Source organism: Gambusia affinis, linkage group LG23 (assembly GCF_019740435.1).
Source record: "Gambusia affinis linkage group LG23, SWU_Gaff_1.0, whole genome shotgun sequence".
In the NCBI taxonomy this organism is placed as follows: domain Eukaryota; kingdom Metazoa; phylum Chordata; class Actinopteri; order Cyprinodontiformes; family Poeciliidae; genus Gambusia; species Gambusia affinis.
In genome coordinates this window covers 16,076,373-16,090,860 of record NC_057890.1, presented here as the reverse complement: position 1 = coordinate 16,090,860, position 14,488 = coordinate 16,076,373, and the positions used below count along the sequence as shown (strand labels likewise).

General features: G+C 34.8%; 1 protein-coding gene across 14 annotated transcripts in view; it reads right to left on the bottom strand.

Moving 5' to 3' along the window:
* magi2a (membrane associated guanylate kinase, WW and PDZ domain containing 2a) overlaps positions 1-14,488 on the bottom strand; it is a 285,915-nt gene that overhangs the window by 170,899 nt on the left and 100,528 nt on the right. For 12 of the 14 annotated variants that reach the window (XM_044108683.1, XM_044108687.1, XM_044108679.1 and 9 more), the window contains exon 2: positions 257-373. The exons of 1 other annotated variant lie outside the window; for it this stretch is intronic. In XM_044108683.1, the coding sequence (XP_043964618.1) occupies positions 257-373 (117 nt within the window). Of the gene's footprint in view, positions 1-256; positions 374-2,210; positions 2,338-14,488 lie in introns of those variants that run through there. One more of the 14 variants, XM_044108688.1, reaches the window with a different exon arrangement.

Sequence of the window (14,488 nt, the reverse complement as noted above, 5' to 3'; positions counted from 1 at the left end):
ACCAGCATGAATCTCCACAAGATTAAATATGAAACTTTACCAACACAGCATTTATTTTTGACCTTTTAGGACCAGATCTGGTGTTGATATTCAGAACCACCATGAACGTCCAGCAAAGACAGAATCCGTCATTTAGTCACAAGCACAAAATATCCAGCAGCGTCCATCAACTCTGTTTTAATGCCAGATAACGCAGCTGGAGCAAAACGAAACGTTTGTCTGAATGAAAGCAGGAGAGCCGAAGGCGGCGACTCACAGGGGACGGTTCGGAGGTACAGGTTGTCCCGGATGATCTGCTGCAGCTCGTGATCCACTGAACCTTTCTGGAAGCGCAGGTTGAGGTACCGGCGGAGGTCCTTATCGATCACACCTCCTGGAAGCAAAACATGTCGGCCATGAGAACCAGAACCACAACGTCAAAGGATAGAGTCAGATATTACGCCAGTATTTGGTTGGAAAATGGTATAAAACCAACAAACAACCAGAAATCACTCAATATATCACCTCAGGAAAACATCTACAACAACGCTTGAACTTCTTTAAGTTCTGTAAGGCTGCAACTAGCAACTGCTTTAGTAATTGATTACTATTCTGATGATTAATCAGATAAAATTCTGCAGTTTTTTAAATTTAATTTCCTAAACTTATTTTTAGAAATACAGTAAAAGTGCAAAGGAAAGTGCAGGTTTATAAATCCTATGACAAAGAACAAACAGTTACGTGATTATTTTATACACTAATCACATAAAGGACAAATACCTAAGAATTTTTGGTTATTTATTTGGATTTTAATATAGATTGACACAAAAGTTCAAATTCAGAGGAGAAAAGTCAGAATTTGGAGGGAAAAAAAAAAAAAGTCTAAAATCTGAGAAAAAAGTCAGAATTTTGAGAATAAAACCAGATTTTTGATCTAAAAGTAAACATTTTGAGAGAAAATTCTGAATTCCCAGCTAAACGTCGAAAATTTGAGAAAAAAGGTCAGAATTCTGATATAAAATCCAGAATTTAGACAGAAAAAAAAGATTTCTTAGGTTAAAGTTGGAATTTTGAGGGGGGAGTCCGAATATTGAGATTAAAGACAAAATGTGGAGGGAAAAAAAGTCAAAATTCTGAGATTATTCAGAATATTGAGAATAAAGTCAGAGTTTTTAGATTCAAGTAAAAAATTCTGAGGTAGAAAGATTTCTTAGCTAAAGTCGTAATTCTGAGATAAAAAGTCAGAATCTGTGAGAATAAAAAAATCTGAATTTTGAGAGTAAAGCAATATTTGTTAAAGTGGAATTCTGAGAAGAAAAATCCAAAATTCTGAGAAAAAAACTAAAAGATCTTAGAAAATAAAGTAAATTCTGAGTTTAAGGTCAGAATTTACTTACATTTCTTTGGGTGGCCTTAGTCTTCATCTCTAGTGAAACACTAACAACGTCACCAATCTACCATTTGTTGGTTTCACACTTTACAGAAAATCCAGTGAAAGCCCAATAATCTGAGATTATTTCAGAAAAACCAATGGAAACGCTTCGCTCTGAACCATCTTCCCTCCAAACTGACGTCTGCGTCTAAATCACCCACGGATTCCCCTTCACGTCCCCCAGTCTTTACCAGTCCAGCTCTGTGAATGGACTCCCATTTAAAACCAGTAGATCCTGCTGGCTCAGCGGGGCAGACGGTGAAGGGACTGACGTAGAAATAAAGCGGGCATCGCATTCTTTTACCCTCACAACAAATTCCAGCAACACAAATCAATCTCAAAGGGAAGACTCGCACCTGTCACAACCTCATTCTTAACCATAATGGAAGTAAAAGCAGAGAAAGATGGGTGGAAATGTTGAACCGTCTAACCTTCAACATCCAGAATGAGCGTCTGCAAACGCAGAGCCAGACACGTTGGAGTGCATACATGACAAACATGCAGCGCACTGCGACCAGCCTCAGACAGGAGGTGGAAATAACCTAGTTTGGAAGTTGTCTGTCATCCTGAAGACATGAATAATTGAACATTTTCTGTTTCTTTCTTTCATCTTCTTTTTTTTCAGGGAACACAAATGCGTGTGAGCAGCAGCATTCATGAACTCCACACCAATTCACCGAGTGTTTCATTCTGATCATGCCAAGCTGAATTAGAGCGACCGGCTGCAACCAGCCTGCTTTACATTTGCATCAGAAAAGAATCGGATGAATCTGCATGCTGAAAAGGTGAGTGCACTCACAATCACTCAAATTACCGCTGTGAATGGCACCGCTTGTGCAGCCGACTCAGTGCCAGGATTTTTTTTTTCTCCCTTTCTTAATTTTTTTTGTGATGCAAAAATAATATCCAGTGGAAGAAATGCGATCCTGTTGGAATTCCCAACCCGACTCCTTCCAGAGGTGTTCAGTCCCTCAGGTCCTCAACTCCGTCCCCGTTCGCCCAATCAAGGCGCCGCCGGATGGGCTGTGAATGGAATCCGCACAGAAATGGAGCAGAAAAAGGAGCGCGGCAAAACGAGTGGCGGAGACGCACGAAGGAAAAGAGACTGAGAGAGAGTAAGAGAGAGAGACTGAGAGAGAGAGAGAGGTGAGGGAGAGCGACCGCTGAAGCACGGCTCTGCCGATGGGGACCTATCACACCGATACCCTCGTTTCTCCTGAATCCATCCTCATTTCCAGGGACAATGTCGCCTCCAATGTGTAGAACGAGGTACTGCATTTGCCTCTTCCCCCCCTTAATGTGATTCAAAGCATCAAAACTGCTTTGTTTGGAGTTTCACAATTAAAAAATGATTTTTTAAAAATGTATTCGCCAATTAGAGGATTCAAAACTCAAATAACTGACTGACAAACGTCAGATGTTGATGTGCAAAATGACAAGAAAACAAACAAGAAAAAAATAATATAAAGCAGAAAAATTCTGAGAAAAGCTCAGAAATGTTGAAACTACAGAAATTTTAATGAGAAAAAAATTACAATTTCAGATTTTTTTCTAGTTTTTTCTAAATCAATCACAGAATTTCAGTTTTCTCGTACAAATTCAAGACTTTTTTCAAACTCAGAAATTTATGTTTTTTTCTAAAGTTTTTTCTAAATCAATCACAGAAATTCAAAGTTTTTTCCCAGCAATTTTTCAGACTCACAAATTTCAGATTTTTTCCAGAAAATTTCTGACAGTAAAATCTGAATTTCTGAGAATTTTCTTGCAAATGTTCAACTCCTCAAGCTCAAACATTTTGATATTAATCTCAATGTTTCTGAGGTATTCTTATTCTCAGAATGTTGTCCCGTTTTCTTTCCTTTTATAACCCTAAACTGTCATCATAAAGATGGATACATTCAGAACAAAATGAAAAACACAGAACATAACCACGTGTTGTCACGACTACACCTGAATTGTTTGAGATATGTGGGTTGGGAAACTAATTTCTGATTATTATTATTATTATTTTCCTTTTCTGTAATACTCCTTGTTTTACATAATCTAGGATCACAGATATTCTAGATAGATGTGGAAAAGAAACATGCAAAAACAAAGATTAAATAATTACATAAATTAAGTAAAACTACATTTTGTGATTTTATGAGAACATTTTCCATTTCCCTTGCAGGAAGGTTTTAATACTTTGCATTACAAGTCACATTTTGATGTGAAAAGCTTTACTGTTTACATTCCTTCCCTAACAGATATTCCACAATTTCACACCTCAACTATTGTTCTATTTATTTTCTGAACGGGTCAGAAACAAACCTGGACATACGGGTATGAAAACGCCCAACACCGACTCAATTTCCTGCTGCCAGTCGAGCAAATAAAGTCGGTGACGGTGCAGCAGCTCAATAATATGCAACAATAACCTCCAGCATCCTTTCATTTTTCTCTTACTACTCAGTGTGAAAACAGTGAACTGAAATCCTGAGCTGGAAAATCCCCAAAGCTACACAAATAAAGAAAAGCTGGATAAATACTCTCTAGGGATGCAACTACCGATTATTTTAGCAATCAATTATGCGATTATTCTAACAATTAATCGGATAAGAAAATTGGCACTTTTTGCAGGTTTTTCATCAACACTTAGTGCTTCTTTCTACAATATTAGAAATATATTAAACGATGCAAATGAACGAATAATTTAATACCTTTTCTGTTCCTAAAATGCAATAACAGGTTGATCATTTGTAGCTAAGGATGCATCTGCAGCTAAATTTAACTTTCTTGATTAGTTGATTAGTGGATAGAAAACAATGCTTAATACAAGATTTTATTTTCTTTATATATAATTGGAATCAAATGAAGCTAAAACTACCACTTGAGTTCATATTTACAGAGAAATGTCTTTATATATTTTTTTATCTTAAATGCAAAATGTTTATTTTTTTTTGCAGGTAAGCTTGATTGCTGCTCAGAGTGTGTTGTTCTTTCAGAAGCTTTTCTGAGAGTTTGTATACTGCAGTTAATTAATCGATTACTAAATTGGTTGACGATTATTTCAATATTCGATTAGTCACGATTAATCGCTTCATCCCAACAATATCGAGCATTGAAGATTGTGTTAATGTGGTGCAATCTGGAAAAAGGCATGGATTCTTTCACTAGACACTTTAAATATAATGCTAAAATAGTTAGTTACTTCAATAATTGATTAATTGTCTCAGTCTTATCACCTGTTTTTGCAAAGTGCCCAACTAAAAATACAACCAAATACAATTGAAAAATTATGGAATCCACAAGAATCCCAGTTATTTGTCTCCAAGTTCAAAAAAAGAAAGAGACGAGGAGGTCTGGAGGGAAACCCAGAAATCCCCCTCAGCTCTGACATCCCAAAGCAGAAAGAAGATTTATTTCCTCCAGCAAGTTTTGGGTTTGGTCTGGATTCTGTTCCCGGCTGAAAACGACCAGGAAACCTCCAAAGGATGGCGCATCGCCGCCACATGCCCAAACCGCCACACCCGACTTATTTCAATGTCAAAATTATTATTCAATCCACTCCAGAAAGGAGACCAAATCTGACACAATTCTTGGCTTTAGTGGCTAAAATCCAACAAATCCCTAAGCCTGTCAGAATAACACATTTTCCTGGACAATAAATTGTTCCAGAAGTTTTTGTGATAAACGATAATATTGTTGTTTTGAGACAGTTTTCCAGTGAGATATTCTCAAAGATTCACAAACTTTAAACTCTAATGAACATTTAACACCGGAACCAGAAAACTTTTTAAAAATCCAAACAGTAAATGAACAAAACAGAAAACAAGAAATAAAATTAATCATAAAGTCTCTGTAAGCAAAACTGTTTTTCAAAAGAAAAAGACTGAAGACTTTAGTCATCCAGGTTTTGGTAAAAAAGAAAAAAAAAAGGGAAAAATGATAAATTATGCAAGTGGAAATGATTGAACACATTTTAGTTTATCATGCAATTAATTGGTTTATTACTTATTGCGACAGGTCTACAAATTAATTTATCACCTTAAATACCACGAAAGGGCTATGGGCTGAGGAAATGTGCAAAATGTGAATTTTGCAAAATAGATCAACTTTATATTCGTCCATCTAAAGAAAGATTATTATGAAGCATAAAAGTATTAAAGACACTTTGAAACATCCAATTGATCTTGAGTGGTTGATGTTCAAAACTGGTCAGTACAGAGGTATGAATTAAAGCCGATTCGTTTTTAGTTTCTATTTGAAAATCCGAGGTGAGAAAGTTTAATGGTGGCACTGTAACAACTGAAGCCAGCAAATGCAAATCCACAGACAACTCCTTCTTGTAAATAGCCTCTTTAAAGAGGTTATTGAACAAGAAGCTTGGTGTTTTATCAGGGAACGGCGAGCTTTTATCTCTAAAGATCCCCAAGGCATTCCCAAACATTACTCAACCAGAAGAATTGGACAGAGTTCAGAGTCAGGCCCAGGGCTGTAGAAAGAGTCAAGAAACAAACATCTGGGTAAGAACTGTTAAAATGTCTCGGTATTAAGTTGTTTTTATTGCAATATACTTTACTGGGCTATTGGCACAATATGCAGTGGAAGATATACAGATTAAAGGCATTTTCTTTCTAACTTTATTGTTGTCTAGATGGTTTTCATTGAGCTGCTAAGTTAAAGGGGAACTATTACGCAAAATTCACATTTTGCATTTTTTTGTACTTCCTTTTGGGTTTCTAAACCCGGGTGTCTAAAAATAGAGAAAAAACACCCAAACTTTTTTTTTTATTATTATTTAAGTAGGCTAATTGGATGTCTGGAAAATGAACAGTTTCAATATCATTACCAATGCTGTTACCTAGCAACCCAAGCCAAGCCCACCCTGTTACCTAGCAACCGAAACAGCTCCAGCACGTTTGGTCAGCTGGGTTTTAGAGATGTATGTGCTGTACAATGGCTGCTGGAAAACACAAATGTTTTTCTTTAGTTTTTACCATCCAGAAACCACGTCCTGCATTCTTGCTGGTTGTACAGGAGGCTCTACTTCTGCTTTTCCAAGACTTACGGTTATATAGTTGCACATCTGTTTGCAGCCATTTTCACATACGACTGCAAACGTTGAAGTGGAGGCAGGAATATTCAGAACTGAGCAGACTAAAATATCTTTAAGAATGATTTTGTGCAAAAAAAATATAACGAACCCATTCTAACCTGTCAAGGAAGCATGAAAATGTCACCTTTAAAACAAAATCGTTCAATCTTTTTCAGGTTTATAAGCAGAAACGATTACTTTTCCAACATCATTCACGATGTGGTTGTAACTCGGCATTGAGGCGACGCAAGCTGCTAAAACTTTGTTGTTTATAGAAGTGTTGACAGGTTTTGGTAGGTTAAGTGAAATTTATCATCAGCACCTGGCCACTGCGTTCTTCTGCAACTCCTAAGAAATCAGCAAAAGCAGTCTTAGTTGTGCAGATGCAGCTTTTCCACCAGCTTCATCTCTATTTAATAAAACACTGTCAGCCATCACAAAGAGCCTTCAGGCAGGTGTCTGGGTAGATCTGATGCGCATAGATATTCAGAAAAGCCAGAAACTGTCCGATGTTAGTCTGTCACTTAGTTTTGTACTTCCAGTACATTTGTCAAGTATTTTTAGAGCCGTTTCAGCCAATCCATCTGCTCTAAATTACTTCCACTGGTGCAGCCATGTGCCAACAGACGGAGATGAACTTTTGAACTCTTGAAACGCTCAAGTTAGATCATGAGACTCTTAATAATCACAACTGTTAAAGATATAAAATCACCACACTTTATTTACTTAAATAATGTTTTTGTCAATGCAGTGAAAAATCTTAAAAGGATTGCTTCATTTATTTAAAAATAAAAAGTTTGGCGGGTTTAATTTAATTTTTAGAAAATGTGGATTTTTTTTCCCCATCAGTGGCCTACAAGGGTTTGTAAAGTTTGGAGTGATGTCACCACCCAGGGCGGCCATCTTGTTTGACAAGCAGGTCAACTCTATGAAAATATTAGGACCAGGCTACAATTGTATTTTTTTTAGTCGTAATTTTAAAATAAAGTAGTAATCTAATGAGTACTTAAAAACCAAATTTAAGAAATTAATACAAGAAATGTTGAGCTTCTAGTGAAGTTCTACTTTGGTACAGAAAATATTTTCTTTTAACACATCAGCATCAAATTATCATGAGTAGCAGGATTTTGAAATGATTGACAATAACAACAAAGAATCATATAAACTCTGATAACTAAACTCTTTTTTTTTATTAAAACAACTTTTTGCTCGTTATTTTTAAAATGGTCGTCTGGGAAAAAAATATTTTTAGTTCTGCTTATGACATTTTTAAAATCAAAGATTCTAGGATATTGTGATTCTAGTGATTTGCAATTTCTTCTTTAGAAAACGCAAACAACAAAGAACCAGAAATATGATCTGCTTTGAAAACAATTGGAGATTTTATTTTTACATACATCACCCATCTCTAGTAAACTTATTATTTAGCTGTGCTCAAATTTTACAATTCCCATAGAATCAATAAGTCATTTAATCAGAACCTGTCTGACAACATGAAGAATGTCAACTCAAATATTTTTGTTTAAAACTTCTTTTTCCCTTCAATAAACTAAATTCTAATGTGATAAACTGCATTTTGTGTTTACCAAAATGATATTAAAATGCATTTCACAATCAGAAATGTGGCAAAACAGCAAAAGCAGAAGAAAATACTTTCTCCAGATGCAATGTTTCTTTCTGTGGTTGGTCCACTATCATCTCCTAGAGCCGTTATCGTGTGATTGCTGCAACACCAGAGATTACAGTGGATGAAATCTGAGGGACGAATAGAGACAGAAAAGGAAAAAAGTAGCAATAATAATGGAAGAAGAAAAAAAACAGCCAAACTGTCTTAAATATATAGATTTTCATTTATTCAGAAACAATAATCTTTCATTTCTGCCTCTTAAAGATGGAAAAAGAAACAAAGTCAAAACAAAGGCTCATTCCTACAACTTAGGAAGCATTTAGTTGCTTCCTTAACAACTGAAATCCTTAAAACATAGGATTTTTTTTCTTGCAGAAGAATAAAATTTCCTGCTTAAGCTCAGCAGATGTTTTGTAAATCTCCCAGGAGTCTGAAGGAGAGACAGAATAAGAAGACAGCTTGTTCACTTCAGGATAGAGGTAACGTCTAACTGCTGTCAGAAAATAGTCTGGCTCAAATAGAAAAAACGGACTTCACTGGGAACCGCGAGCTTTTCCAGCTTATTTCAAATGCTGAAAGCAGATTATATATGGAAAGTGTTTTTGTGGTTTGTTTGGCGATGATAAGCAGATATTCACCCACACTTCCTGTTTACTGCAAGTAGTGGGTGTTAAGTTGGCCAGTAAAAGTGTAAAACTCAGTAGCATGGAAAATATAAATCAAAATCAACAGGCAATTTTAACTTCTGTCCCCAAATATAAAAACATTCAATCAAAAACTAAAAAAAAAAAAAATTACTGGTCACTGCTATATTTTAATTCATGCTCAAACTAAGATAAATTTTAATTTGGCTTAACTTTTACTAAATCAAAATTTCACACTTATCAGATTGAAAACAATTATTATGGGAGCACACATTTTCAGTTTGAAAGCAGGATTTCATATATTTTGTTCTCAAAACTTTTGCTCTCTTTCAAATATTCACCGCGATTTCTCAAACTTTCCTTCTCGCACTCAAAACTTCTCTCTGCCGCAAAAGCTGAGGTTGTCATTTCTCCCTACATCCAGTGGGTGGCGCAGATTGCTACAATCGAATAGTGGACACACAGGCACACCCTCTAGAAGGAAACAAACGCACCCAGTAGAACACTTTCATTCTATTGGCTGAGAGGTTGCCAGGCAACGGAACTTTTTTGTTCCGAGAGAGAGCAGAAGTTTTGAGAAGAAAGACATTAAGTCCCGCTTCCGTACTGAAAAAGTGTGCTCCTATAATAATTGTTTTTAATCTGATAAGTGTGAAATGTCTCATGAAAATGTCTCCATAAGACGGATATTAACATTAACTGACTTAAATAAAAAAAAAAAAAAAAAAAAAAACTTTTACAGACAGCTAAAATGTAAAATTTGCAAAATTATTCCCATTTTCTGAACGACAGAATAATAAAGTTTCTAGTTTTGGTGCAAAATGTGTGAACAAATAACAAAAGCTAGAGATCTTGTAAAATTGGTGGCTGAAGCTGGTAAATCAGTGTCATCCATATTGAATCAAATCAACACGGCCTGAAACGCCGCTCCTTTAGGAAGAAGCCATTACTCCAAAACAACAAATTACTCAGAATTAAACACCTTAATTTTTGGGGGACATTGTCTGTAGTCTTATAAAAAAAAAAAAAACTCCATAATTTTATAGTAAAGCATCATGGGTGTTTGTTTTGCTATAATGTTCTGCATTAATGAAAATTATTAAAGTAAATTTGAAAACATCAGACAGGAAGTTGAAGTTTAGGCACAAATGAGGTGCAAAATTTTAAATAAATAACATTTATACTTACATTTACATGCACATATCCATTTATGGGAATTTTCAGGGCCAACAATCATTGTGACACCAATAATTTCCTGAAACTTAACTCAAAATAAAGTGGATTTTTCTATTTTTGAAGTAAAATTTTGCTATTTGCCAATAAACCATAAACAGAATTCAAGGTTTGTTACACATCTTTATCAGAGTGCAAATATATGTGGGAAGGTGCAAAAATGCAGCAATGCAATGTATGTATATTTATTAGCGGTAACCAACCACACGTGAAAGCACTCATAAGCCAAATTAAACGTTTTTTTTTAACAGAGTCTTCATAATCTATTTTATTCATGGTTTTGGTTGTATGTGGCTTTTACTTCTGTTTTATTTCTTGGTTTTGGAGGTTTTATTATTGTAATTTCTTTGGATATTTAAAATTTCTTCCAGTTCCAGTGTGAAGGGTTCTTTAGAAAATTGAACTACCGTATATATAGAATGAACTTGCATTATAAAAAATTAACTTTATATAGAGTGAACTTGCATTATAATGCCCTTATCATATATTACTAGAAAATGATCACAAAGTTTATCGCATTTTATTATCCAGGAAAATTTGACATGACAGGCCTAAGTACACAATGAGACTTGGGTCATTAAACATATTTTTAACTGATAGAAACACATTCCAAGTATTTTTTCAAGCATGCCTCTTGGAAAAGAGAATTATAAATATTTACCACTTTTACATAAAACTACGGCAATTGAAGATCTAACCCTTTTAACGTGAAGTTTAAAGGAAATGTTAAGAGACGACATGTGGAGGAAAACATCTGGGGGAAAAACTCAGACACTAATTGACAGAAACATCTGGATGAGATCTGGGCTTAGACAAATTCACTGTTGAATTTATTAAGTTCACCTCAACTCAGATCTGTTTTCATCAGCTGCAGCGAATGTGAGACAATTAGTTAGTTAGTATTTATCACCACAGTTATCATTTTCCCCCCCGACTAAAATGATTGCAACAGTATCAGTTCATCAGTGGGAGACAATCCCATTATGAAGAATAATATAGTTACATTTTACTGAAACAAATGGCAATAATCCAACTGGTGCACTAAATGATAGTTCAGTAGCATTGCAGAGCAGTTATGGTTTGGATTTAAATGTTTAATTGCAGATTTGTGGTTGTTTAATGTTCCATTTTAAAAGGTTCAGTGTTGCACCAAGTTTGATGAGGCAAACAAATCATCATTTGTTATATTTATAGTGTCACTTTGTGTTGTAATTAAACAGGAATTTATTAACTTTCTATTAAAACTCATGGTGCATTATAAATGGAATGGCGGTGAAAGCGTTTAGCTACATGAACTATAACAATCATCTATTTAAAGAGTACAATCTTTAAGAACAAACATGTATTGGATTTGGTTTTGTACCAGGGCAGAAATGATTAATCGGTTTAGTCTGATAATTGATTATTGAAATAATCATCAACTAATTTAGTAACAGATTAATTGTTAACTGGAGTATACAGACTTAAAAAAGTCCCTTTTTGAAAAAAACAAAAGCAGTATAAAATTGTACAAAAATATACTCATTTTGCATTTAAGTTAAAAAATACATTTTTCTGCAAATATGTTTTAGCCAAAACTCCTCGAGTGCCAAATTTTTAACTTCACCTGATTCAGATCTACAAAAAGGAATGATCTGTTATGGCATTTTGCAAAAACTTTTTTTCTATATAAAAAAAACTTTAATTATTTGTTCATTTTCAGATTTTAGCCCACTTTTAGTATTGTAGAAAAAGGCTAAAGGGTGAATAAAATATCTGCAGAATGTGCCATTCGTTATTCGATTAATCGTCAGAATAAAGATTAATCGATTACTAAAAAAATTTGTTGCAGCCCTACAGACGGCATTTTTTGTAAGAGTCACCTAAAAATAAACAGTTTTTACAACAATAGTACAAGAAAATATTGCAATGAAATAGTGGGAAAGGACTTCCTTTAAATAGCTAAACCCATTTTTATTTGTTTAATTGATTAATCGTCAATAATAGTTTAATCAGCTGCTAAAATAGTTTCATTTTGTTGGTAGCTCATTCTGTGCACGCTATGAAGAAAACGCGTCATAAATTATTATTTTTTGATTCATCTTATGGGAATAGTTTAATATCACCCAGATGGAAAATAAGCACCACCAGCTGTTTACTGCAACCCTCCCGGCTCCCAATATTAGCAAAACAGCATTAAGGCATCCCTAATAAATCCAGGGATTAAACAACGATGAGTGCATGGAGATTGGAAAATTTAAGAACAACACATATGTGACCAATTTATTACAGCATTAAATAATCTGGAAGAAACTGCATATTGATTTTTAAGCCAATCTACCAATAAACAAAAGCTCTTTTTGGAGAGCTTTTTGATTTACCGCCAGTCAATTTGAGGCTGTACAATAAAAGTGTCACTGATGATACCGAGACTCACCTGAAGGGCATATTTGGCATTAAAACCCATTGTGCGTATGTGTGCATATGTGTGTGTGTGTGCGTGTGTGTGTGTGTGTGTTTGTTGGTGGGAAAAGTCAGGGAGCTCCAGCAAACAGCTGTTTGGATAATCAGGCTAATTAAACGATCTAGATGAGCTTCAAAACCTTGCCAGTTTTATCAGACACCCACTGAGTTTTGTTGATTAGTCTTCAATGAACACGTGCGGCGTGCCAACTCTGTGGTGGAAGTGCTGGAATTTACAAACACCAACTGGTTTTTCAGATGGAGTAATCGTTTACTGAAAGACTGACATTTTAATTGTTTCAGAACATTTTTTTAAACATAAAATATGTTTTGTTTAGCAAAACACCAAAAATATCTGTTGATATGTGTGGAGTCCAGTTGACATATTTACATACAACCTAAACGTTTTAAATCAGTTAGCATGACTTCCTTTTCATTTGCTAATTTCTTTTCATCTTTCTTAACATTTTGAAGTTTACATACATTTCCTATCTTTTAAAAATAAGCTTTTGACATACATTTAAGAACAAAAAAATAAATAAAAAAATCAGACTAAACTTTTTGTTTCAGGTCAATTACTCTAAAAATATATTTACATTTGCTGAATGCAAGAATAATAAATATGAGATGTGTTGAATTACATTCCTCAAATTCAGAGGTTTACACACATGAGGTCATTACTTTGTAATCGTAGTTTAATTACAATGGCTTTATAATACTGATTCACATAACTTAAGATAAACGAAGGCACAGCTGTGGATATTTTTTGAATCAAAGTGCGACATTGTGGAAAAATCAAATCAATCCGTTCAATAACTATAGTTTAAATAAGTGGGCTGACGATGGTTGCTGAGGAAGAAGCCACACCTCCAAAGATGCACTCAATGATATACGTGTTTATACAAATCAAGCTCCTTTCAGAATGAGCTCTTTTAGGGCGTCTTGTTACTTTAAATCCAAATAATCCGCTGCTAGTAACGTCCTCTAATTCAACGTTTACCCTCGCACCAGAAAATGGATGCAAACAGATGCACGATTATATAAACATACATCTATAAAAAGCAGAAGTGGAGCCTCATGCACAACCACAACGAAGTGGCTTCTGTATGGTAAGTCAACAACAAAGCTCTCGTCTTTTCCTGTAGCCATACAGTAGTCAAACAGGCTGACCCAATGTATGAGAGCTACGCTTTGGTTGCTAGGCGACGGGCAGAATTCCATTGGGGTTGCTAGGTAACGGGCTGGACTTTGTTACATTTGGAAGGTTCTTGAAAATTTTCCAGACACCAAAAACTTTAACTTGTTGCCAAAGAGTAGCTGGGTGTTGACACTCCAATGGAAGTACGAAACAAAAAGTAAAAAATGTGAATTTTGCATAATATGTCCCCTTTTAATTTGAGAAATTTAAAAAAAAAGAAACTTGAAATCGCAGAATGAGGACGAATATTACCTTTACAGTTTTTATTTTAAGTTGTTCCTTATTAGAAAACAATTCAGTTCAATTAAAACATTCAGCTCTGGAAAAAATTAAGAGACCACTGCAGTGAACCTCATTGAAAACCTGGTTATTCCATCAAATATTGATTTCTGAACTCTTCCTGAGTTAAAACATTATTATTGTTGTTTCTAAATGAGCATGAATATAAACTTGATTTCTTTGCGGTATTGGAGATTATTTTGACCATTTCTCATTTTCTGCAAATAAAAACTACATTTTTGCTAGAAATTTCAGAGACACGTTGTCAGAAGTTTATAGAATAAAAGAACAATGTTCATTTTACTCAAACATAAGCCTGTAAAAAGCAAAATCAGAGAATTGAAAATGTTGCAGTGGTCTCTTAATATTTTCAAGCTCCACCCAATAACACAGACTGAGCTGTTTTCCCATGACACACTGTCTCATTAAATACATTTTCACATTTTAGCTTAGAAACCTCCAATTTTTGAGATATGAACCACAAAAAAGAAAAGAAAAAATTAGCTGTGGGTCTCTTAGCTGATTACAGACCGGACCTGCCGTCTGTTGCTTTCCGCTGACCGGCCCAGCTCACTCA